Source organism: Amborella trichopoda, chromosome 13, assembly GCF_054954075.1.
Source record: "Amborella trichopoda isolate Santa Cruz 75 chromosome 13, AtrichopodaSantaCruz75HAP2 v2.0, whole genome shotgun sequence".
NCBI lineage: Eukaryota > Viridiplantae > Streptophyta > Magnoliopsida > Amborellales > Amborellaceae > Amborella > Amborella trichopoda.
In genome coordinates, this window is record NC_142348.1 from 46,549,172 (window position 1) to 46,572,913 (window position 23,742).

At 35.1% G+C, this 23,742-nt stretch overlaps 2 protein-coding genes across 3 annotated transcripts; both read right to left on the bottom strand.

Moving 5' to 3' along the window:
* Positions 1-5,223: 5,223 nt before the first annotated feature.
* LOC110007964 (reticulon-like protein B13) lies at positions 5,224-8,997 on the bottom strand. The gene is made up of 4 exons (XM_020672528.2): positions 8,759-8,997; positions 6,746-6,932; positions 6,261-6,472; positions 5,224-5,550 (listed from the first exon to the last, which is right to left on the bottom strand). Exons 1-4 carry the CDS (start codon positions 8,871-8,873, stop codon positions 5,381-5,383), a joined length of 684 nt encoding a protein of 227 aa, XP_020528187.1. The 5' UTR covers positions 8,874-8,997; the 3' UTR covers positions 5,224-5,380.
* A 6,555-nt stretch (positions 8,998-15,552) lies between these two features.
* On the bottom strand, positions 15,553-23,429 carry LOC18442684 (nucleobase-ascorbate transporter 3). Of its 2 annotated transcripts, none has more exons than XR_016046803.1 (14): positions 22,593-23,427; positions 22,073-22,170; positions 21,750-21,926; positions 20,761-20,861; positions 20,063-20,138; positions 19,868-19,927; positions 19,527-19,711; positions 19,059-19,129; positions 18,838-18,924; positions 16,965-17,023; positions 16,682-16,773; positions 16,518-16,595; positions 16,091-16,251; positions 15,553-15,970 (listed from the first exon to the last, which is right to left on the bottom strand). XR_016046803.1 is itself a non-coding variant. In XM_006852898.4 (14 exons), exons 1-14 carry the CDS (start codon positions 22,711-22,713, stop codon positions 15,752-15,754), a joined length of 1,611 nt encoding a protein of 536 aa, XP_006852960.1. In that variant the 5' UTR covers positions 22,714-23,429; the 3' UTR covers positions 15,553-15,751. The 2 variants fall into 2 exon arrangements, 1 of the variants encoding a protein (XP_006852960.1); XM_006852898.4 differs by having other exon boundaries at positions 19,033-19,129; positions 22,593-23,429.
* Positions 23,430-23,742: the final 313 nt, after the last annotated feature.

Sequence of the window (23,742 nt, forward strand, 5' to 3'; positions counted from 1 at the left end):
GAGCACGGGCAAGGAAAGAATAAGACGAAAGAAATAGAGGAGGAAGTCAGACCCACCTTAGGTGTAGGTCTGTAACTTCAGACAAGAAAAGACGAGAGAACAAGAGAAGAAAGGAAGACAAGGGGAACACAGGGCCCGCCTAAGCTCGTGTAGGGAAGATAGAGTGAGAAGAACAAGAGAGAAAGAAAGGAGAAGAGAGAAAGAAGAGAGTGGACTTATGGTGTGTGCAGATGAACCTCCGTGTGTTTCCTTGAATGCACATGGGAGAGAAAGGGTTAGGATTTAGGTGTAAGGTGTGGTGTACAGGATGAGGTGTAGGGTATGGTGGTATACGGGGTAATGTATGGTGTACGAAATGGACTATGATGAGTGGAGTAGGAAATGGGCTGTGGTGTATGGTGGTCTAGGGGTATTTTCCTCTCTAACAAGTGTTTCTCTCTCTTCTCCTTTTAGTCGTGAACTCGTGAGCAAAGCAAAGAGAATCAGCTAAAATTCTTTCCAAAATGTTCAAGTATTGCAAATGTATGGCAAAAATTAAAAGAGAGTTCAAAGACCCTAATACAAGTGACATGGGTTTCTTTATATAGAGCAACATTGAAACAAAGGTGTAATCCTCAAAAGTACTCAAAATTATCACAAAATAAATATTTATTAAATTAAAACAATAATCTCAAATTTGGATCAAAAAGGCGAAAATGCCCTTAAACACATTTCAACAAATGACAAAACCATCTCTCCATAAGGGGCCTATTGTCATTGTTAGTCTTTGGGAGCTTTTTCAGACACCAATAGTGGTAATTCAGGTGATCAAACGTCGGAGATTTGATGCTTGTGCTTTTTTTAGCGTTCTCATACCCTTTGATCGTCTTGAAACGGATTTTTTAGGAAGAACAAAAAATCCGGTCAAGTCCATAAACTTTGCAATTCTTCATCTATCAATGTAAGTTGATTTGTGATGTTCCAAGCCTTCATTTTTATCACAACTTGAAGATGCTATTGTCACAATCATTTTGCAGTAAATTTCGTCCGTTTTAGTCTTGATTTCAGCGTATTCCAAAATTGGTACGTTGCCGAAAAAGTATGCATTTCTTCGACCATGAAATTCATGTCTTCTAGTTTCTGATTGTGTGCAAAACTTGTACCAAACTGTAGCTCTTCGAAGCACGGTTGCAACAAACCCATATTTGTGACGATCCAACATCGGGATCTTGTGCTATGGCCTTCCAAAGAATTAGATATTCTCTTGTATAAATTTCGAATTTTAGTATTTCTGAGTACATATTATGTCTAGAAATTCTCTTATTTTGGGTCATGCCAAGATGCCTACCTTATATCAAAATGATCTGATCGTCAAGATCTAGCTCGTGTCTAAATTTGAGGTTAATTGGACTTAAAACGAGCGAGATATGATCATTTGAAAATCATCCCGAAATGAGAAAATACAGTTCACCAAAGCTGCACCGCAATAGTGTAAAGCATACCATTTTATTGTAAGTGATGCCCAAAAGGATCCCGGAGGGTTCGATTGAGTCCAAATTTGGTCCCTGGAGGTTTTTTGACGTTCCGGATGTAATGAAGTAGTTTTGATACTATTTTGAGACCTAAAAAATATGGCTGCAGTTATAGGGTCTATTTTCATTATGATAGGAAGTAGGTTTGAAAACCAAGTTTCATCCTGATCATATCAAAACTTATTTGAACACGATGAAACTTTGAAGCCATTCTGATACAGTTTTAGGGGTCGCCCAATTTTAGGCTTATTCCTGTAGTGTCCCCGTGGTCTGGCCGTGTCTTAGGTATTTGTGGGATCAGGTTACTACTGACTCTCTATTTATTTGCCTCGGAGATTTAAGTACGTAAAAAATGACGTATAACAATCTCTAAAACTTTTCTGGCAGCTTTTCTTTCTAAAATATATTATAGTTTCTCTCTCTAAAATTTTAAGAATATTTTTCCCTCTAAAACTTAAGATATTAGATAGTTAATCTCTCTAAAAATTTTACGATAGATTTTACCTCTAAAAATATATAGGTACTCCCTCTAAATTTTGATATAGTTTCTCCATCTACAATCTTTAGGTACTTTTCTCTCTTTAAAATTTGATATGGTTTCTCTCTTTAAAAGCTTAAGACTTTCTTTCTTTAAAAAGTAAAATTTGAGATAGTTTCTCTCTCTAAAATTTTTTAAGATACTTTTTCGATAAAAGCAATTAGCAAGCAACTTGATATATTCTTAACCCACCTATAGGCCCCATTGGAACACCCCTTTTGTTCAAGGTTTGGGGATAATTAGTAGACAACTTGATTTTAGAGTTGGACGCAGTTAGCATGCGGGCCAAGCCTGCACATTTAGAAAGACGTGCCCCTTAATAAATATCTTTTTGAGATGGATTTTTGGACTTAATTTTTAAAGATATGTAATCTCTAACATGAAGATCATGAATAAATAAAAATAAATAATTTTAAAAACTAAAAAAATAATTCTATTAAAAAAATATGCATAGTTTCAATTGTTTTTAGATAGATCACATATTTACATCCATCTTTAAGGTGGATGCTTTATGCTTTTGGACCGTATATGTAGAAATGCGGTCCAGCCCGCATAAAACAATTTTCTTTTAGAGTTTTAATAAAATGAAAATTAAATCGCAATCCTTCTATAAGTAATTAGGATATCCGAATCCTCTACTAACATCTTCCCTAAATTTTGTTCATCCCTCACTGTCAATAACAAAATTGATTTAGAACTCAAAATATAAGGTCCGAAAAATTGGTTAGTAACAATCACCCCCCACAAAGAGACGAAAAAAATGGCTCCAAATTATAATCAACTCAGCAACTGAAAATATTGATCCATACTCCCCCAATACTCCATATTTCATATCCCCTCCAGAGCTCAAAATCTTACTCCAAATTAATCCCACGCTATCTATACCATTAAAATCTTACTCCAAATTAATCCCACGCTATCACCATTGATCATACGGTGTCGTTTCTATAAGGTTGCAACCTTAAACAATAAGTAAGGTGCACCATCAAATTTTATCATAACATGTAATTTTGGTGCAAAAATTCTTAAGATTATCTTAAAATCTATTTTCATATCTAATTATATAATTTTAAACTAAAAAAGTGGTCAAAACCAAGTATATCTATAAACATATGAAAATCTTGAAAATGAACGGTCTAGATAATGTATTGCAAGCTGCACTATTTCTACGACTCAAAATATTTTTTTTCTATATTCATACATCTCGATGTCGAGATGATCACTTAGAAGTTTTTTAACACTAAAACAACATTTTCCGATAGATTTTTAAAATGCATATGTAATTTTACATTTTAAAATTGTAACTTTATATAAACTTTTTCTTTTATCACAGCCAAGAATGATAATTTAATCAATTATGACTGACTTCAATAGTCACTATAGTTCGGGTAGCTCGGGTCGGGTCTAGTCATTCTTCTTTATGGTACCTTCAACTTTTTCTGTTGGATGCACACCCAATACAAGTTCGTAGTAGTAGCTGAGAAACTTCAAGAACAACCGGACAACCTCGTCTCTTTCCATGGGTCACAGTGGGAAACCGGCATTAAAATAATAACTTTATTTATAAACCGCACTCGCCGTTCACTATAAAAGGAAGACCCAGTTTCTTTCTGCGCGGCAAAACCTTCATATATAGAAATACGGGTGGGCATCTTAATAAATCTAATTTCGAGATGGATTTTAAAACTTAATTTTTAAGAACATGTAATCTATGTAAATCTCTAACATGGAGATATATGAATAAATAAATAAATTTTAAAATTAAAAATAATAATTTTAATAAAAAAAGTTGAATTATTTTCATAAATATGAATAAATAAATATATTTTAAAAATTAAAAATAATAATTATAATAAAAAAATATTTAAACGGTTGATTTCCATTGATTTCATGAGTATAAATAAGTGAATAAAATTTTAAAACTAAAAATAATAATTAAAACTACAAATAAAACCAAGACCAATTATCCCCTTAAACTTTTTTTTTTTTCTCGCCTTTTTTTCCAAAACAAACAAATACCCTAAAAATAAAAAAAATTCCTTTTTAAATATAAATACCCTTCTAGACGCAAATCATTTTGACCAAACGCAAATCATTTTAACCAGATTTTTATGTTGACTTTTAAACCCTAATAGGGTATTGCCAAAACGCACCACCACATTATCAAAGCGCATGCAATTTACCGAACCAAAACTGTATACCCTTTGCATAATGCCGGATTCTTAAAATCCGATTTGCCTAGACCGCTTTTTGCAACTACCAGACCACCTTTTACACCTGCTTCATTGCACTTTATATAGTGCCGAAGCTACTGCCGCACCGCATTTTACTGTCGGACAACATATACACCACGTCCACTTATATAGTGCCGAAGCTACTGCCGCACCGCATTTTACTGCGGACAACATATACACCACGTCCAAAGCCTCTATTTTGATGGGATAGAAAGCAAAAAATGTCTGGTCAAAGTAAAAATATAGTAATTTACATCCAGCGCCCCTATTTTAAAATAAAATAATTTACATTTTTTTTTTTATTTGATTGAAAAGTATTTACATAAAAAATGTATTTTATAAAAAAAAAAAAAAATTAAGTTGAAGGTAAACTACGTAGAAGTAATTTTGAGGTTTTATTTATTTATTTATTTATTTTTATAATTTTCCCTAGGGCCTCGTCATTCCCCACTAAACTACCCAAAAAAATTAATAAAGAAATTTTTTTTTTTCTTTCTCAAGGGTGGCAATGAGCTTAGCCTAGGCTAGGCCAAGGCATGGGCTTAACCTCGGTATGCCAAGTCTGGCCTTAGCCTCATTAAGCCTGAGCGTGGCCAAGAAAAAAATAAAAGAAAAAGCACTTACACAAAAAAAAAAAAAAAAAAAAAAAAAAAAAAAAAAAAAAAAAAAAAAACGGCTGGGCCGAGCAGGCCAGGCCTTCGTCTACTAGGTAAAAAAAAAAAAAAAAAAAAAAAAAAAACGGCTGGGCCGAGCAGGCCAGGCCTTCGTCTACTAGGTCCTCGGGCTACATTTTGTGCCTTGCCCTACCTTTTAAGGCCAAGGCAATCGGGCTACTCGACCCATTACTAGACTACAACGCCGCTGAAACCACAACTACCAGAATTAGAAAGTAGCTAAAAATCAGCAATCAATCTGCATAATGAGCATCTACACCTAGAGATTATAAAGAGCAAATCACTCTTTTATGGAAGGCTTAATTCTTTGCATACATCATTAAGTACAAGCTGCATAACCCTAGTAATACAAAGAAAAAAAAGGAAACAAAGCTCCCAGTCACAAGCAAAGAGAAAAAAGAATGAAGCAGAAAAAGTGATTTCTCATTCCACTTTTTTCTCCTTTTGGGACCTGTTCTTGATTTTTCTCAGAAACTTCTGGTCCACCATCTCGTATAATCTTCTTCCTCTTTCTATAATTGACTCCATGTATTTGTTGAGCAGGTGATTATATTTTACATACAAAGGCGGCAAGATTAATGCCAATAATAAACCTGCAATCCCATCATTCAATTGCAAACATGTTATTCCAATTTTTGTTGTTTCATTCAAGTCCAAACAAATATCAGCCACTGAATTGAAATAAGACGAAATACAGAGGTATGTGATTAAAAGATAGCTACACGCACAGAGATAATTTCCTCTTCCTCTAGAAGTGGGGCGGCAAACAGGTTGGTCCTACTAGTCCACCGACTTGGGCCGGGATCTGCACCTGGATATTGGACCCGATAAGGTCCGATTCGAGGTCCGTCCTAGACTTATTGGTTATTGGTCTGGGATCAAGGTCGGGTCAACCCTAAGCCTGTGCCCTTGTGTGTGGGCACATTTGTGTAAATATAAAAAAAGAAGAATAATTGATACCCCAAAATGAGCTTTGTGGATCCTCTCCCCATTGCTTCAATCTTAAATATTTTGACATCTCTCCCCATTGATTTAGTTTCAAATATTTCGACTTTTTTTACGGGTAAAGGCAAGAAAAAATAGATAGCATTTGAGTTGTGAGTGTAATACTAAAAGTATAGGGAAAAATGTCTAATTTCATTCAGGAGGATATCTATAATTTTCCCTATAAAAAAGTCCATCCTGATCCACATTCTGAATAGATTCAAAATTATAAGCTTCATGTCACTCTTATGACAATAGACATGGAAGAGTAACCCTTAGAATGAGATGAACTCGACCGGAAAAGGAAGAAAAGACTCACTAATGTAAACCGTTGTAAGCGTGTCGAACCAGCTACCCGTCACTGAGAGAAGCCCCAGACCAGCTACCACTCGGGCAAACCGCATATAGTCCCGCCTCGTACCCATTTCGTGCACCCATCGGGCAATGTTGTTAAGCCGCTCACTCAATACAGAAGCCATCTCAGCAGTCCACTGCTCTTTGATCTCCAATTTAGGTATTGGTGGCAACTCCCTATGAACCCAGCATTTGAAATTGAGATCATTTTCACCAATTCACCAATATAGCTAATATTTTCAATTGCATTTTGTTTGAAAAATATTTTCATAACTGCCTACATTTTTGTCGATTGAAATTTGATTAAATTCTATTATTCGTATGCATAATGAAGGATCTCTTTAAGATTTTATTTTAAATAAATTGAAAGCGTCAAGTACAAAAATGTGCAGAAAAATTCTAATGTAATTTGTTGAATTATACCTACTTGGTTAGTAGTCAATGGCGTACCTATTGAAAAGTGAGGCCATATGTGCAGAAACAAACACGACAGTGACAACGAACAGGGCGACCCACGAAACCATAGTGATGGGGGTGTATCCAACCTTGTCGAACAAAAGCCAGGTTAGAGTTGCAGCCACGAGTACAGAGAAACTAAGCTTCTTCCTTCTCCACAGGAATACATCAGCTGGTGTGACTGTTAATGTTGGCATACGTATGATCATATTAGAATATTTCATTTTCACTAGCTCCCAAATGATGATGTATAAACACACACAAAACTACATGAAAGGGTGTGGTTTGCATAAGGTTGAAACCTTAAAAACAATCCAATTAAGGCGCAGCTCTAAATTTTATCATAAATGTCATTTTGATATAAATGTTTTTTAGGATGGCTTGAGAATCTATTTTCGTCAGTAATTATAAAAAATTGAACCCTAAAAAATGATCCAAATCAAGTAGAAGGCTTGCTTTTCGCTTCATTTCCATCAGTAGTTCAAATCGGTTCTCTCGTGGTGGTTAAACAATGGAAGTACAGACTTCCCCTGCTAAGCTCTTGTGTGAGAGCTTTGCTTTACCCACTAATCACTCTCAAAACACACATTTTTTAACTGTTTTAAGTATAATCATGTATATTTTCATGGGTATTTTGAAATTAAACAAAAATTTTAAAATATCAAATAGCCGATCTCTCACGTGTAGTTTGATACATTTCCCATCATGCACTATGATTTAAGGTGACATTAGTTAGCTTTTCACTACTTTTATAAGCAGGTTCTAAGAATAAAGGCAAATATCAAAGTCCAGTGTCCATGTGACAAAGCTAATAATTTAAGGATAGTGCTTCAGAAGTGACACCCATGCAAATTATTAATACAAATACAGTCTCATTAGTAATATGAGCATGAATGCTCCTGCAGGAGCGGAGTGTACATCTATTCGGTCGGTCAGAAGAACTACTTCATATTCTTTTTCGATATGAAGATTTGAAAACCACCTAAGATAACTGGTTAGATTATTCTCAAAAAGAAAAAAAAAATTACATTTTAAGTTCTATAATACTTAGATCGTACCGTCTAAAAATTAGATGGTGTCTAATTAACATTGAGACATTATGGGTGCAATTCGATATTTTTCTATTATTGTAATTTTGGGGTTCTAAATTTAATTCTAGATGAGGTTTTACCCAAGCGAGTATATAGACAGTAAACACCCGCATGAGCATAATATTATTTACTTAACTATAAAGAGCGACACAAACCGAGCAATTTAGAATCTCAGCTTTGCTCCTCTACACTGAAAATCCCAGATATACACCTGATTTGATTTTTCATGCACAATATGATACGTGAATACAAGGGAAAGCTCTCTGTGTTCCCCCTACCCCAAAGACATAGAAGTCCTATACTCCCCCTACCATCCAGCCGTCCAATTTTTTTTTTTTAATCACCAGAGACTCTCACGATCTGATCTTGGATCAGACGTTTCAAAATTTTTTTTTTAAATTTTTTTAATACAATTTTTCTGAATATGAACTTTGATTCGTGCCATCTTCTCATTGAGGCACGCTTATAAAAAAACTAATAATAATAATTTTTCATTGGGACACACCTATAAAAAAAAAAAAAAATATTAACAATAATTTTTTATAAAATATAATGATCAAAATACCTTTTAAAAATTTAAAAATATTTTGATCATTTTATTTTATTGTAAATAGTTTTCTATATTTTTCATTAGTGCGAGTTTAATAGAAAAATGGACGTCCAATTGGGGTCAAGTCAAGCACGGTAAAGACTCAATCATAAGCATCAGCACAAACATGACACACGGTTAGGCTCAGAATGAATCCTAACCGCCGGCTTATAAGCACGAGTTATAGATCCAGGGGGGGTAGGCTTAGAATGAATCCTAACCGCCGGCTTTTGAGCATGAAATACGGGTCCAGGCGTACATAATACATGGATGCATCATAAACCCTTAATTATAGAGATGATAGAAATAGGTAGGGTCGGGTTTTACCATTATGTGGTGGATGGGTGCGGTGGGCATCTTGAGGAGATGGAGAAGTGGGTGCATCTCCACCAGTTCCAGTTGGGGGAGTGGGTTTTTCCTGTTCAAACTGTGGTTCAGACATGGAGAGAGAGATTAGGATGAGACACTGATTTTAGATATAGAGAGAGAGAGAGTTGATTTTAGAGAGGGAGAATGACTGACAGATTTTAGAGAGAGAAAGAGAGAGAGGAGAGAACTCAGGAACAGGTGGTTCTTTTTGGGTCTTGGGTCCTCAGGGTTAAAGGGTTTTAGGGAAGGGTGATGTGTCTGAACTTGTGTCTGTTGATGACACGTGTGTGCTATTCTTGACACGTGGAGTGAACAAAAGGGCACGTTGAAGGATAGCTAAAGGCCACCAGTCGGTTCGACTGTCAACGATAAGATAAATATGTTGAAGGATCTGGTTTCTATGCGGCCCGGCCCGCATCTTAATAAATTTATTTTTGAAATGGGTTAAAGACATGTCATCTCTAACCTGAAGATCATGAATATGAAAAAACAAATAAATTTTAAAAATTAAAAATAATAATTCTAGTAAAAAAACATTTAGATGGTTAGTTTCCATTATTTTTAAACAGAATACATGAAGATGGATGCTTAGCACTTTCTGGAACACATATGTAGAAATGCGGATCAACCCGTCTGAAACAATTTTCCTATAGGGAAGGACCTGGTTTCTACGTGGTCAAGTCCGCATATGTAGAAATATGGGCTTCTTAATAAATTTATTTTTGAAATGGATTTTAAGATTTAATTTTTAAAGACATGTAATCTCTAACATGAAAATCATGAATATAAAAAAATAAATAAATTTTAAAAACTAAAAATAATAATTATTGAGCATGTGTAGTAAGTTCCGAACTTTCGGAGGGAGCATATTGTGTATGTACTCCTTGGGTAGAAGAATTATTTGGCAGTGTATGTACTTGGGCAGAGAACGTTTTCATTGTACTTTTTTTTTTGGTAAGTATTTCTACTATATTTATCTAAAAGCCTCTTAATGTTAAAATCCATCACACAGTCACACCCATCACTGTTCAAAATCTATCACACGATCATTGTTGTTGAGAGTGTTTGAATTTTAATAATTTATTTAAAAATTATATTAACTTGAAAGTTTTTGGTGTGCATGCCTTTGCGAGGCACGTCTGAATAAAATAAAGAAACATAATTTGAGTGATAAAATGACCAAAATACCTTTACAAATATTTTAAGAGTATTGTCATCTCTTTTTTGGATAATTTTTTAAAATATTTTATTTTAATATGAGTTGGTCAAATGTATACACGTCCCAAATTTTAAATAAATATGCTTTATAAAAAATTTATTAGAATTCAAACACTATCAAACAACTATGACCGGAACTTATAGATGTTTGTAAAGCGTTTTTTACGTTTTGATTATAAGATTTTAGAAACCACCTTAAAATTCCTAAAAGATTGTTTTTAAGGGAAAATTTGAGTTTCGGATTTTCTAATGAGTGAATTGATATTTTTACGAATCGAACATTCAATGTCCGAGCTACACGTTCATTGGAAAAATGACTCAAAAAGCTCCGTTTACTATTTTGGACAACATTTACTATTTTGATTTTATTTTATCGAATTCAAATTTTGATTGTTCATATTTCTCGCCATCAAATACATGTATAGAACAAAAAAAAATAGTTCAAAAAAAAATAAAATAACAAATAAATATCCCTAAAAATTTTAAAGGTATATATGCTTTCAACTTATTTGATTTGTATTTTTTCTAATATATAATGGTGAGAAGTATAGGTAAAATTTATAAAAAATGATATTATGATATATACTATAGCTTCTCACTCGTTCGATCAAGATCCAATAATTGAGAATTTTTTAGTTAAAAAAAACAATTCAGACATCCAATATCCAAACTACTCTTTGGGTCTTTAAAGAAAGAATAATTGTTTTATGCGGGCTGGACTGCATTTATACAATAGGTGGTCTAGAGGTATAGAGCATGCATCTGAAAAATAGATACAAATAGGTGGTCCATTTAAAAACAATTGTAACTAGCAGTTCAAATGTTTTTTTAATATAATTAGGATTATGTTAGGGTGCTCACACTATGAAGTATTTTATCATTGTACTCAATAATTTTAGACACTTATATATCCTTATTTTGGATCTGAAGAATTTTAATCATAAGGGTATTTTTTGTCATTAGAAGGGGTGTGACGTCATCCACATGTAGCATGACATCACTCATATGGAGCATTAAATGCCACTAGTATATCCATGTAGATGACATCACATCCTATGTGGGTAATGTCATATCCTATATGGGTGATGTCATACCCCTCCAAATGACCAAAACTATTGTTACTAAAAAAATACTTTATGTATAAAACAAGGATATATATGTGTCCAAAATTGTTAAGTACAATGATAAATTACTCTATGGTTTGAGTACCATAACATATTATTTTTAGTTTTTAAATTTTATTTAGTTTTTCATATTCATGATCTCCATGTTAAAGAAAATATATTCGCTAAAAATTAGGATCAAATTATATTTCAAAACTATATTTGTTGCCAAACATGCATTTCTACATGTGCGGGCATGGCCGCATGCTAACTGCGTCCTTAAAGAAAAAAAAGAAAAGAAAAAGAAAAGTGAGGCAATTTGGACATTGAATGTTGGGAATTGGATGCAGAGTGGACAAATTTATCTGGGACTCTCAACTTCTGATTCTAGGCTTCATAATTCAGTATGGGATAGAGGGATTCAACGTGCTCAGACTAAACTAGATCTTTGGAAGCCAAAATATTTATCACTAGGGGAAAGAGTAACTTTGGTTAAATCTTGCTTGTCAAATTTACCTATTTATCAGATGTCTCTGTGAAGATGCCATCATGTGTTGTTAAAGAAAATTGAGAAGATGATGCGGTGTTTTTTAAGGAGGTTTTCTGAAGAGAATAGGAAATATCATTTGTTGAGATGGGATAGAGTGTGTAACCCTAAAAGTGAAGGAGGTCTTGGTATTCGAAGAGTATCTCTAATGAATGAGGCATTGCTAACGAAGTGGTGGTGGCGGAGTTTGTTGTGTAAGGATCAGCTTTGGTATAAGGTCGTACTTGCGAAATATAGTAGTGACAAATTTGGAGTGTGGATTGGAGGTGGCAGAAGGAGTGCATCTGGAGCTATTTTTTGGAAGGATATTTTCTTGTTCAAAGCATACCTGCATAGAGATATTAGGTGGTGTGGGAAATGGTGCTAAAGTTCCTTTTGGCATAAAAAATGGTTAGGGGATAGACCTTTGAAGTCTTGTTTCCCTTATCTGTTTGCAAATGCCTCCTTTTCAAATTCTTTGTTATATGAATCTTATCAGTTAGAAGGCAGGTGGCATTGAATGTCTAGTTTCCATATAATAGAGGTAATGATTTTTTTATAGAGCAGGTTTCGAGTTTATTTTTATCTCTACAAGAGGTGGTACTGTGTGATTCTATTGAAGATGAAGTGATTTGGGAGCATAGTAAAGATGACTTCTTTTCGGTTAAAAGAATGTATTATCTGTTGTTTCACGATCGCCATAAATGGTCGCTGCCTCAAATTTCACAAATATGGAAGTGGCCTATTCCCCACATAGTTCAATGCTTTATTTGGTTGGTAGCGCAAAATAAAGTTTTGACTGTGGATAATCTCATTAAAAGAAGAAAAATGTTGCCAAATGTCAGCCTTGTGTGTAAGGAGGATGGGGAGTCAATCTGGCATTTGCTAATCCATTGTCGATATGCAACATATATTTGGAATCATTTCTTTGGGATTTTAGGTTTAATTATGGCTCTTCCTTAAAGTGTTTTGGGTATCATTTTTCAGCTGGCTTTTTTGGGTTGACCAAAATTGGGGGCAAGGATCTGGCAAATAATGAAAGGAGCTGTATGCTAGGAGGTATAGAAAGAACGAAATAGGCATACTTTTGAAGGAGTTGGTCTATCATGTGATTGTCTGATTCAACATATTTTTCAAACGATTTGGTGTTGGTTGTTTGTCATGGAGGAAGGGAGAGGTATTAGTGAGATTGATGTGCGAATTAATTTAGCCTATCTGATGGTCTTTAAGAGGGTAAAGAGTAGACTAGTTGGTCATTGGATACCTCCGCTACAAGGCTGGTTAAAGTTAAACTTTGATGACAGCTCCCTTGATAACCCGGGTACTGTAGGGATAGGAGGTGTGGTACGTGATTGGAATGGATCTATTGTTCTTGCCTATGCTGGACCTATCGAAATTGCCACAGCCAACATGACAGAGTTTAGTGCCTTGTTCAAAGGACTACTCATTATTAAAGCCATGAATTTGGGTCATGATATTGTAGTCGAAGGTGTCTCCCAAAATGTGATTAGGTGGTGCAACAAAGATCAACGAGTTCCTTGGCTGTTGCATTCGATTTGGGTCCAAGTGGTGAAACTACAAAGAGAGTGATCTTTATCATTCCATCACGTCTATAGAGAATTGAATAGTCTTGCGGATGGTTTGGCTAAAAGAGGTGTGGCTATGGAGTCTTTTTCTATTTGAATGATGTAATGAGTGAGTGATGTAACTGATTTTTAGTCATCGATAATAAGTGATAACACTTGTCAAAAAAAAAAAATGTCAGGAATGGAATGGTCGTACTCGTCATTTTTTAGAATGAAAAACAATTCCGTGAAATACAAAAAGGCAAAAGTTTATATTAGGTTGCAACTTTAAAATGTAGAAATACGGATGCACGTAAAAAATCCATAAGAAAAAGTTATTTTAATGTTGAAAAACCATGTGATGGATTATCTCCACATCAAAATATATTACTGTGAAAAATAAAAAGATTTTGAGTCTCAGAAAATAGTGCACCTTATAACATATTATCTACACCGTCCATTTTCAAGATTTTCATATGTTTATGGATCTACTTTATTTTAATCATTTTTGAAATTTAAAATTTATAATTAGACATAAAAATAGATTTTGAGATAATCCTAAGAACATTTTACATCAAAATTATATATTATGATAAAATTTGAAGGTGGACCTTGGATTGTTTAAGGTTGCAACCTTATGGAACCACACCCATACAAAAATGATGAGGTTTCTAGGAGTCAACCGACTCATACTATACATATGCAGGCCCCCTCATAAACCATCTTAAAAATGGATTTTCAATCTAAAATTTTAGAGAGTCATGATAATTTTTTATATTTAAAATGTGATTTATTTTAAAAAAATTTTGTGTAAAACTTGTGAGTTTTTTGACGTCTATGTTACATATGGATGTCGGTGAGTCATCGGGCTCTTGCACCCGCTGACTCATGAAAGGCTTTTCCATGCAAAAAAACATCAATTTAAACATCCAATGCGCCAACCAGTATTGAACTCCATAGAAGAAAAAGCGGTTAAGAGTTCACACATTGAATATCCAAACAAGAAATAAGATAAAAATAAAAATATCCTAACACTAAAAGCACTTAATGTATAATAAAAAAAATAAAATTGTTTTCTTAATTTTGAAGATTAAATGGGACTTAGTGTAAATTCCCTCAATTCTTTTTGTCTAGATTTACTTGTCATTAAATTCAAAATAGAAAAGATGTTCGTGATCCATAGGACCATAGACTAAGATTGATAGTTATGTGCCATCACCGTCCAATACAGGAGGACGAGGGATTGGGCAGACCACTTGGGTCATCACCGTCTGATACGAATGCCTTTTTTTGTTTTGTTTTGATGAATTATAACAATTTCATTCCACCAAATCAGTCAAATGCATCACTTTTCACGGGATAAAACTCAGGGTTACACACAAAAAACGAAAAAAACAAATCAATAATACAAAAATTGATTTCTCAGATGTAACTCCTGCTTTTGCCAATGGATCAACTTACATATTGCATTCACAAAACACATGCACAAAAAGATACCACCATTTGCTGACACCAATCCAGAACTTCACGAATCAACTCATGAAGGAAACATCGCTTCCTTAGATATCCACTTTATTACATCCATAGAATCACCCTCCACCAAATTACTCCTACGAAGCGTTGAGGTAGGCATTCGAATCGGACGTTCTATGAATGTGGAGGCGTGCACTCTCTACCCAAGGATAAAGTCTCTCTCTAGATGGGGGCTTTGCTCCTCTCTCTTAGATGGCTGGGGGGGCTGACTGGCAGCTAGCTAGGGGTGCTAATGGACTCGAACCCTACTCGGGTTCCGTTGGGTATACCCAACTTGGGCGTATAGGTCCAATATTCAGACCCGACGGGTCGGTTCGGGTCCAACACCTAGACCCGAACACTATTCGGCTCTAGGTTCAGGTCCGGTTGGACTCAACCTGTACCTGTAAACTGTTGAAGATAAAATACTTCACGCCCTATTAGTTTGGGTGTGTTGAGGATCGTATAAAATTAGAACTCGTAGTTATCTTTAGCTATTGATCGACAAATCAAACAACTTAAAATCTAACGGCGGGTGACTTAGACCTTGTTGCCATGGGTATACTATGGTAAAAAAAAGGCAAAAAAAAAAAAAAAAAAAAAAAAAAAGAAGCTCATAGTGAAGGTGGCAATGGATCCCATCAGACCCAAGAACCAACGTGTATAGGTACGAGTCCAACTTGTAGACTGGGTCCATGTCCAAAACCTAGACCTAAATACTATTCAGGTATAGGTCCGGGTCCAGCAGACCCTACCCTTACCCGTTGCCCATGATTTCCTTGGAAAATGGTCTGAGAGCGAGCCGAGGTAACTAAATCCAACCACGTATTTCATAAAGAAATGGCACATGAAACTGCTGCATTTAAGTTTTTCATTACAATGGAGGAGAACCCATATATCATTGCCCAGTAAAAATCACACTCTTATGAGAGAGAAAACCATAATGGATGCATATATGTGTGTAATGGTGACAGCAAGAAAAACCACCAAAGAAAATATGCATATACTAGTGCTGTGAAAGTCCTTGCTACAAGAACCTATGTGGGATCATCTCTTTCACATTGAGAGGCAGTCTGTAGAACTCTTCATTCCTCATGTCTCCTTTCTTACACTGGAAAGGAAGCCACCATGGAACTCCTCTATCTCTGCAAGAATTCACCATGTCCAATGTGTTGTCGACGAGTGTCGCAACCATGAGTGCCACAGTAGGGCCCGAAGAGAAGATGGTATTCAATATGTCGTTGAACTGTAAAAACAGGGATTACCCATGATTCATTGATGATTCCATTTGGTTATTCTTTGAATTTATAAAATTGAAGTAACTTTAATAAAAAAGAGAGAGAGAAGTTTAGTTCTTGTAGCTTACCCAACTGGCATTTGTTTTGACCGGTCCATGTCCAGCTGAAGCAGAGAATTCGTTGAAGTATTGAGGAACGGAGATGCCCAAGAAGAGGGAGAGGCCCAAGATGTACATGTTCCTCATTGAATTGTTGTTTGTAAATTGAATAAATGAGACACCACTAGCAGCTACAAAGGGATCGAATATTCTAGTAAAGATTAAAGAACACCATTGCATTCATGATTCATACATTGTATAAATTTTTTATGGTTCTCTATGCATATACGCGTACATGCTAACATGCGTTTGCATAGAGAACCTTAAAAAATTCACACACATATATATATATATATATCAAGAGAGAGAGAGAGAGAGAGAGAGAGAGAGAGAGAGAGAGAGAGAGAGAGAGAGAGAGAGATCTATTTCTAAGGGAACCTTATCGTTTGAGACCTACCAACAAAGCCAAAGAGGACGCAGTACATGGCAGCATATATAGGGAAGGGAATGGAGGCAAAGAGGGCCCCAAATTTACCTGAGGAAACAAGAAAACAGAGAATTTTTGGACAAGGTTTTGAGACTCTTCTGTAAATCTGAATATTTGAAACACTCTGAAATTACCGAAGATTGAGAAGAAAACCATGAATGCAGTTGATATCTGAACCACTCTCCGGCTTCCTAGTCGAGTAACTCCAAGGAGGCCAACATTTTCACTATGAGATCAAATTAGAGAAAATAAAATTCAAGCAAGAGCCATAAGAGCAAATACTGCACTACAAGAACGACTGAGAACATGAAGAACTTAAAATGTAGTTTAGTTGACAAAGAAAGAAAAGCAAGTTGGGGTTCAATAACAAAATATAAGGTGATCAGAATATTGTTCAGATTCAAGAGAGTGGCTTACACAGACACTGAGGGACCCACAGCAGCCCCAAATATGCCATTTAGCAGCATCCCTATACCCTGTACTTCAAAGAAGATAATCACTACGATGCAGTGTTATGGGGCCTGGCTGAGTAACTCAGCCTTTGCCAAAGGCCGAGGCCTAGTTGGAGTGAGTTCCATGGCAGCTTGCCCCACCATTATAAATGAGCTAAAAATCAGAAACAAATGTATGTAATAAAAAATAAAAAAATGACCAAAAAAAATGGAAACACTACCGTGTTAGTTAGAATTAAGTTTTTAGATGATTTTGATAGTTTTTAAGACAAAAAGTTTATGAAAGAAAAAGAAAATGAACTTTCAACTTTGAAGCAGACAAGTCATCAAATACTTGAATTTCTTCTGTCAATTCCTTTCGTTTCATTTTCTTCCTTTTTTTGTGCTTTTCCTAGGCTCTCTATGTATGCCCTAGTCTCTCTTCCAATCTTATCAGCTACTTGGCTAGTTGTTCTCTAATAGGCGATGAGAGAAAGTAAACTTAGGTGGGCTGGGCATGTACAGCATAGATCCAGTACAACACTTGTCAAGAGTTGCGAGTTGGCTCAGGTAGAAGGCCAAAAGGGAAAAAGCAAGAGGTAGTCCCAAAATGATATAGTTGGAAGTAGTAAGAAAAGATATGGGGATTTGTGGCCTCACTAAGGGTATGGCCCTTGATAAAGCAGAATGATGAACTAAGATTCGTGTAGCCAACCCCAAATAGTTGGAAAAAGGCTCGAATGATGACTAGCTAGTTATTCTTTTTACAGGAAAATACCCCCCATATAAATATTCACACACATAGTACAAATAGCTCTATTTCAATCCTTAGTGCTTTTGAGTTTAGGTTATTTCCATGTTGGATTCTTGTTACTTGAAGGTGATGAAGACATTGAACCAACAAAAAAAAAAGTATCAGGAAATGAAAAACTTACCTACAAGCCAAATAAATTTCGATGTGGGCAATGCGGCAGATGCGGACGCATATGCACGGGATGGGCTGCACATTTTGGGGCATCACATTTTTCTGCATATGCGGCTAGGCCGCATAACATGTTATGCAGTTGTATTCTATAACAATGGCTGGGACTGTTTGCATATCAAAATTTCACAGAGTCATGGGTGTTCAATACTTCAAAGCAAGCAAGTTTTTCTAGTGCCTCCAGATCTCAAACTAATTTGTCTCCCTATAACTCTAAAACCGAACCTAATCCCTATGGGGTTAATTGAGACTGAGAATAGGAGTGTTCTTATCCTGATCAATTCCAAAACCTGACCTAATCCCTATGGGGGCTAACTGGTAAGAAGAATGTTCTTATTCAGACAAACTCCGAAACATGACCTAACCCCTAAGGGGGTTAACTGGAAGAATATCTCTAAGATTCATACAGAAAATTGACTCAGATTAAGAGGACGTTTTGCTAAAATTTCTGTACAAGGGAGTCCAGAAAAAACCAACAATTTAAAAAATATTTCATTTTGTTGGAGATGTTTTGCTAATCTAGTGATTATATGCCCTGGTACCTTTACTGCCCCATAAATTAAGTGCTCCTCTTATGTTTTGATCCTTTACTACACTTAACTTTTCAATTCTGCTATACTTTTCCTTTGTTTAGTTTCTTTCTAGGTGTTTCTAACCTTCCTATGCCATTGTTCTCCTACTTGGGGAAAACAGACTAATCAAGTTTCATTTGTATTTGTAACTTTACTAGATTTAGGAAAACTAAACTAACATTAAAATTCGAATTCATTTGTATTCTAGCTCAATCGAAAATTATACACACACAAACACATATCAGATTAAGGAAATGCTGCATCTTTGCAACATGAAACTAGGGATCATTTGTAAGTTAAGTAACCTGCCAACCAATGCTTCGACTGAGGACATGGGGAGGAGGAGGTGTTGCACCAGCAAGCCGTGAAGCAGCATAATATGCATTGGTAGACTGCAAGAACAACTGTACAATCAGAAATTATAAACAGATCGCATCTTGCCTAATTAATAGGCATTGATAAGAAATAAAGGCAAAAAAATAGATCAAGAGCTATAAGACCTCAAAAGTACAAACAAGAGAAGCACCCATCATTCCAAAAACATGGCTTGCACTGAAAGTGGGTGCGCCCCATTGAAATGGATATGGGATTTTGATCCTGAACAAAGCAGAAGTTAAATAAATAAATAAATAAATAAATACCAATAATAAGTAATTGAATAACCAGGGTAATAAAGATGCTGAGATCAAAGCAAACTCCAAGGTGAAATGACAAGATACAAGAGGAAATAAAAAGAGAAAAAGTGGTAATAAATAGTGCCTTGTTCAATCTCATTTTTCTATGGTCCCAAATACAACTTGACATATACTTTCTATGATTTTTATTTTTGAATATTAACTTAGGACTTGGTAAGAATGGAACTCAAGACACAACTTGTGGCATCCTGTCATGCAGACAACCTATGGCTTGAGTCCAGTCTTTATGTATACAATCTCTGTGGTTTGTATGGTTAATTACCCAAATAAACGAATGACAACGTGGTGCAGATCATTACCATGGAGCTGATGATATAAGATAGGCTCTATCAGTCCGACAATGCTCTTTGGTCTTCTCATGAACATTGTTGTATGCGCCTCCTGCTGTGAGGATGGCAGCAAGTGACCAAACAATGACAATGCATATAAGCAGAGCAAACTTCTCGAGTATGGGGTAAGCCCTTGGATGGAGATGCTTCAAATACTGAACCCAAGAAATTATAATCACTTTTGATTCTTATTTTCTTCATTAATTCACTAAAACTTTTCAATAGGATAGAAAGTAGGAAAAAAAAAGAAATAAAGCTTCAACACATAGCTGAAACCATTTTTCTTTACAATCTTAGTAACCTATCACTACCTGTTGGATGATGATAAGTAAAAGTAGCATAGGCAAGCCAATCTCCACACACTTTGCCAGCTGAAAACAAGTATAAAAAGTATACATTAACATAAACTACTCGAATTTCTACCAGCTCAACCAGAAATCTATTTTAGCCCACCTGTTAAGATATAATAAAAAAATAAATCAGTTTCTTTGTGTTATAAGAAATACCTGAGGAAAGCCCCGTTCGAATCGACCAAGACCCACAACGCAAACTGCAGGGATCATTGCAAGAGGGCTGAAATACCTGAAATAGGAGATCAAAACTATAAAAAAAAGTTTATATAGAGCCGAGGCTCTAAACAATCAAATTAGAGCGTACCTCAAAAGTTTCACTTGAAGATGCATGGACATGAGAAAAAAATGGATTCCAAGTTTTGAAAATAGTGTATTTTGTCATGCATTTTTGGACCGTCAATTTTTAAGATTTTCAAGTTTCATAGATTTGTCGATCTACACTATTTTTGAAGCTTTAAACTTTACAAATAAAGATAAAACATCTTTTAAGGCTATCACAAAGATTTCCAGTGTTGAAACCACAATTCTCGACACTATTTGAAGGCAGGCTTTAATTTGATTGTACAGAGCCTAGGCTCTATACAAACCACACCCAACTATAAAAAACCAATTTTTACTTTGGCAGTTTATGACCTTAGGATAATCAATTTTTAGATTATAACAATTGATCTTTGATTTTCGGTAAGCCTGGGGTTTAAATATCCAAATGCATATTTCTTGGGAATTGCATTTTCTTATATTTTTTAATGATCAAGAACAGACTAGCTACACGAGAATTTAGAATACGCTAATAAACCAATCTCGAAATGTGACAAATTGTTTTCTAGGTGAAAACTCAAAATTGTTATTACCTTGTATACATGCCCCATGACTGACTATAGCCAATTATGATATTCAAGAACGATGAAACGATCAAAGCTCCTTGTATAGCCCTCATGGTATGTACAAATCTCTGTAGTTACATGATAACGGATTAGTATAAGAGTAAGATCTTGAAAAGAAAAGAGTATGCAGATCCTATAAGATTTTTGTAGAATTCCTGAATATCTAAAATATGTACTAAACTTTAAATGATTTAAACAAATCCAATATAATGGTGCTGCTTTGTCATTGTAAACAAACACTTTGGAGATCTATGATACCATCAGGAACCTATATCATTAACCATCTGGTTTCTTTTCTAATGACAATGTTGTAATGCGTACTGCACTGATTTTCACAGAAAACTTGGATACCCATATTGTATGATGAACTCATACCATGTTAAGTTCGACATCACACTGACATATCTGTATTTATTTTAGAATAATGGTTCTGAATATTGTCACTTAATTATCATAAAAAGAATGTACTGCGAATCACCTCCAACAATAAAAACAAAAAACAATTGCAGCAATAGAGAGAGAAAAAAATGGCGTGAAAGGATCAATGAAAATCCCTTCTTATCTTGCTGAACCACAAGATTCAATTATAGGATTCTATATTGCATTTTCCCTTTAAAAAAAACCAAATAGGCAATTCTTTTCCTTTGAACTGAATTGCACTCTTTTTTGTCCCTTAACAGTCATATTTTCTAATTTTGATACGCATGTTTAATAACAAATTATGCCTCCAAAACATAAGAATCTCAAGAACATTTAAGTGTCGAGAACTTTGAAGAGCATACGAGGCAACATCATTCCCAAAGTTTTTCTTCATCAATTGCATAATTGAACCTCACGCTTTTTACTGATGAAAAGAAATCAAATTTGTGTTCCTGTAAAAAATTCATATTACAGTATTATCCTTTCTTCCAAATAAGTTTTAGTCCAGAAAGTAACCTCTGTCTCTCTCTATGTACCTCATGTCCATCTTCAAATGGCCGGGATGCGATATTATCTATGATGGACACTACAGGGATCACAAATGCAAACGATCCTCCCATCACAGTAGGAAGTCTTGTTCCAACCAATGTCTGAATAAGTGTATTCAAACCACTCATAAACAGTAATGTTTGAATCACCCTTGCCTTATCCCCCTGTTTCAAATTCATGACAAGTATTGCTCCATCATTCAAATAAACAAACTAGAAAAAAACTAAACTATAATATTAGAGTAGTTGGGCCAATTAACCAAAAAATAATAAAAAAGGGTTTTGATAATGGGTAAGGTCAAGAGAATTACATGGTCACCTCCCATTTGAGGAACAAGAAGGGTGGAGATCATAGCAATGGTTCCTAACATCACAATATAGTGTTGAAAGGCTAGTATGATTACTTCTGCTGTAAATACAAGTCATACAGGTGAGCTTTATTAGTGAAAGATCACAGTAAAGGAAAAGAGGGCGGGGGAAGGGGGGGGGGGGGGGGGGGGGGGTTGGGTGGAGAGAGAGAGAGAGCACTCTTCTCAGATCTCAAGACAAAGCTACTTCAAAAGAAATGTGAAGACAACAGGTATTAAGCAAAACATATTTCAGCAAAAAGATCAATTTTAACTATAGATATGAAAACCGACAAAATCAATAAAAAGGGCATAACAAGAAAACGAGGAAAAGTGATGGAAAGCAAGAGCATGAAAATCAAATCTAGCATATTACAGGTAATATCAACAAAGCCCATGTGTCTAAATACATTCATTGAAAAACAGTAGAGAAGTAAAAAAAAAAAAAACAGAGAGAGAGAGTAATAGCGAAGAAAACTCTTACGCCATGGAGGATTAGAGTGAATGCAGTATTCGAGCTCATGTAGTTGTTCAGTTGGGGGATAAGCAATGGCCCCTCTTGCTGTTGCAGCAGCTGCCAAGCCCACAGGAACTGCTTCACCCATATTTGAAAACCTTTAATTGCAGAAAAACCAATACTCTCTTTTCTATTTCATAAAAAAACCCAAATAAAATTAATCTTCTTCTTCTTCTCGACTGAAATCCCCAGTAAAGCTGTGTTCTTCTTCTTCTTCTTGATCGAAAAGCCAGTAAAATTTCTCCTTCAATACTACATTTTCATAACCCAAATTACATAGTTTCTAATAAACATGGCTCTCTAAAAAACCAAGTAACATTTATTAATCGATTTCTTAATTTTTACTACACCCCAAGAAGTATCTTGTTCTCTTCCCCTCCTTAAAATCCAAGTGACTGAAATTTACAGAGGATGCAGAGAAAGGAAGCAACCATAAAACTTCATTAAAGAACTGATAAATAAATGAATAAATAAACAAAACGCATTCATTTATTGTATTTGATATGGGCATGGCCATGGGTGTGGGTTTGGAATTCGAGCCCATGCATTGAGATCCCACCACCATTACCATGCCTGCAAGTCTCTGTGCATTCATGGAGAGAGAGACATGGAGCGCGATTCAAGCTTCCAAATTTCGTAAATGACAGTCAAATGCCCTCTATATTTTTCCTTAAGACGCTCTGAAGAAATGTATTGGCGAGCAACAAATGTGGCATTTGGTAAAATGAAGAGGATAACCGTAGCAGTCGGCATTAATAGGCCCTTTGTTGAATTTGAAACTTATTAAAATATCCGCTACCAAAATTTGAAGGCACTTAACTCATCTATACATAGGCTGCTGTCCGGGCTTCATATGTTACCCAAAACAAAATTAAAATAAAAAAAAAAAGAAAAAAGAAAAAAGAAAAGAAGAGTAGGGAAATGATCGGGTGTATTTTAAACGGGTGTGGTTTCCATAAGGTCGCAATATTAAACAATCCAATTAAAGCTCGTACGTCTAAATTTTTTATCATAACATGTAATTTTGGTGTAAAAAATTCTTGAGATTATCTAAAAATCTATTTTCATATCTAATTATAAAATTTCAAACTCATAAAATGGTTAAAATCAATTATAT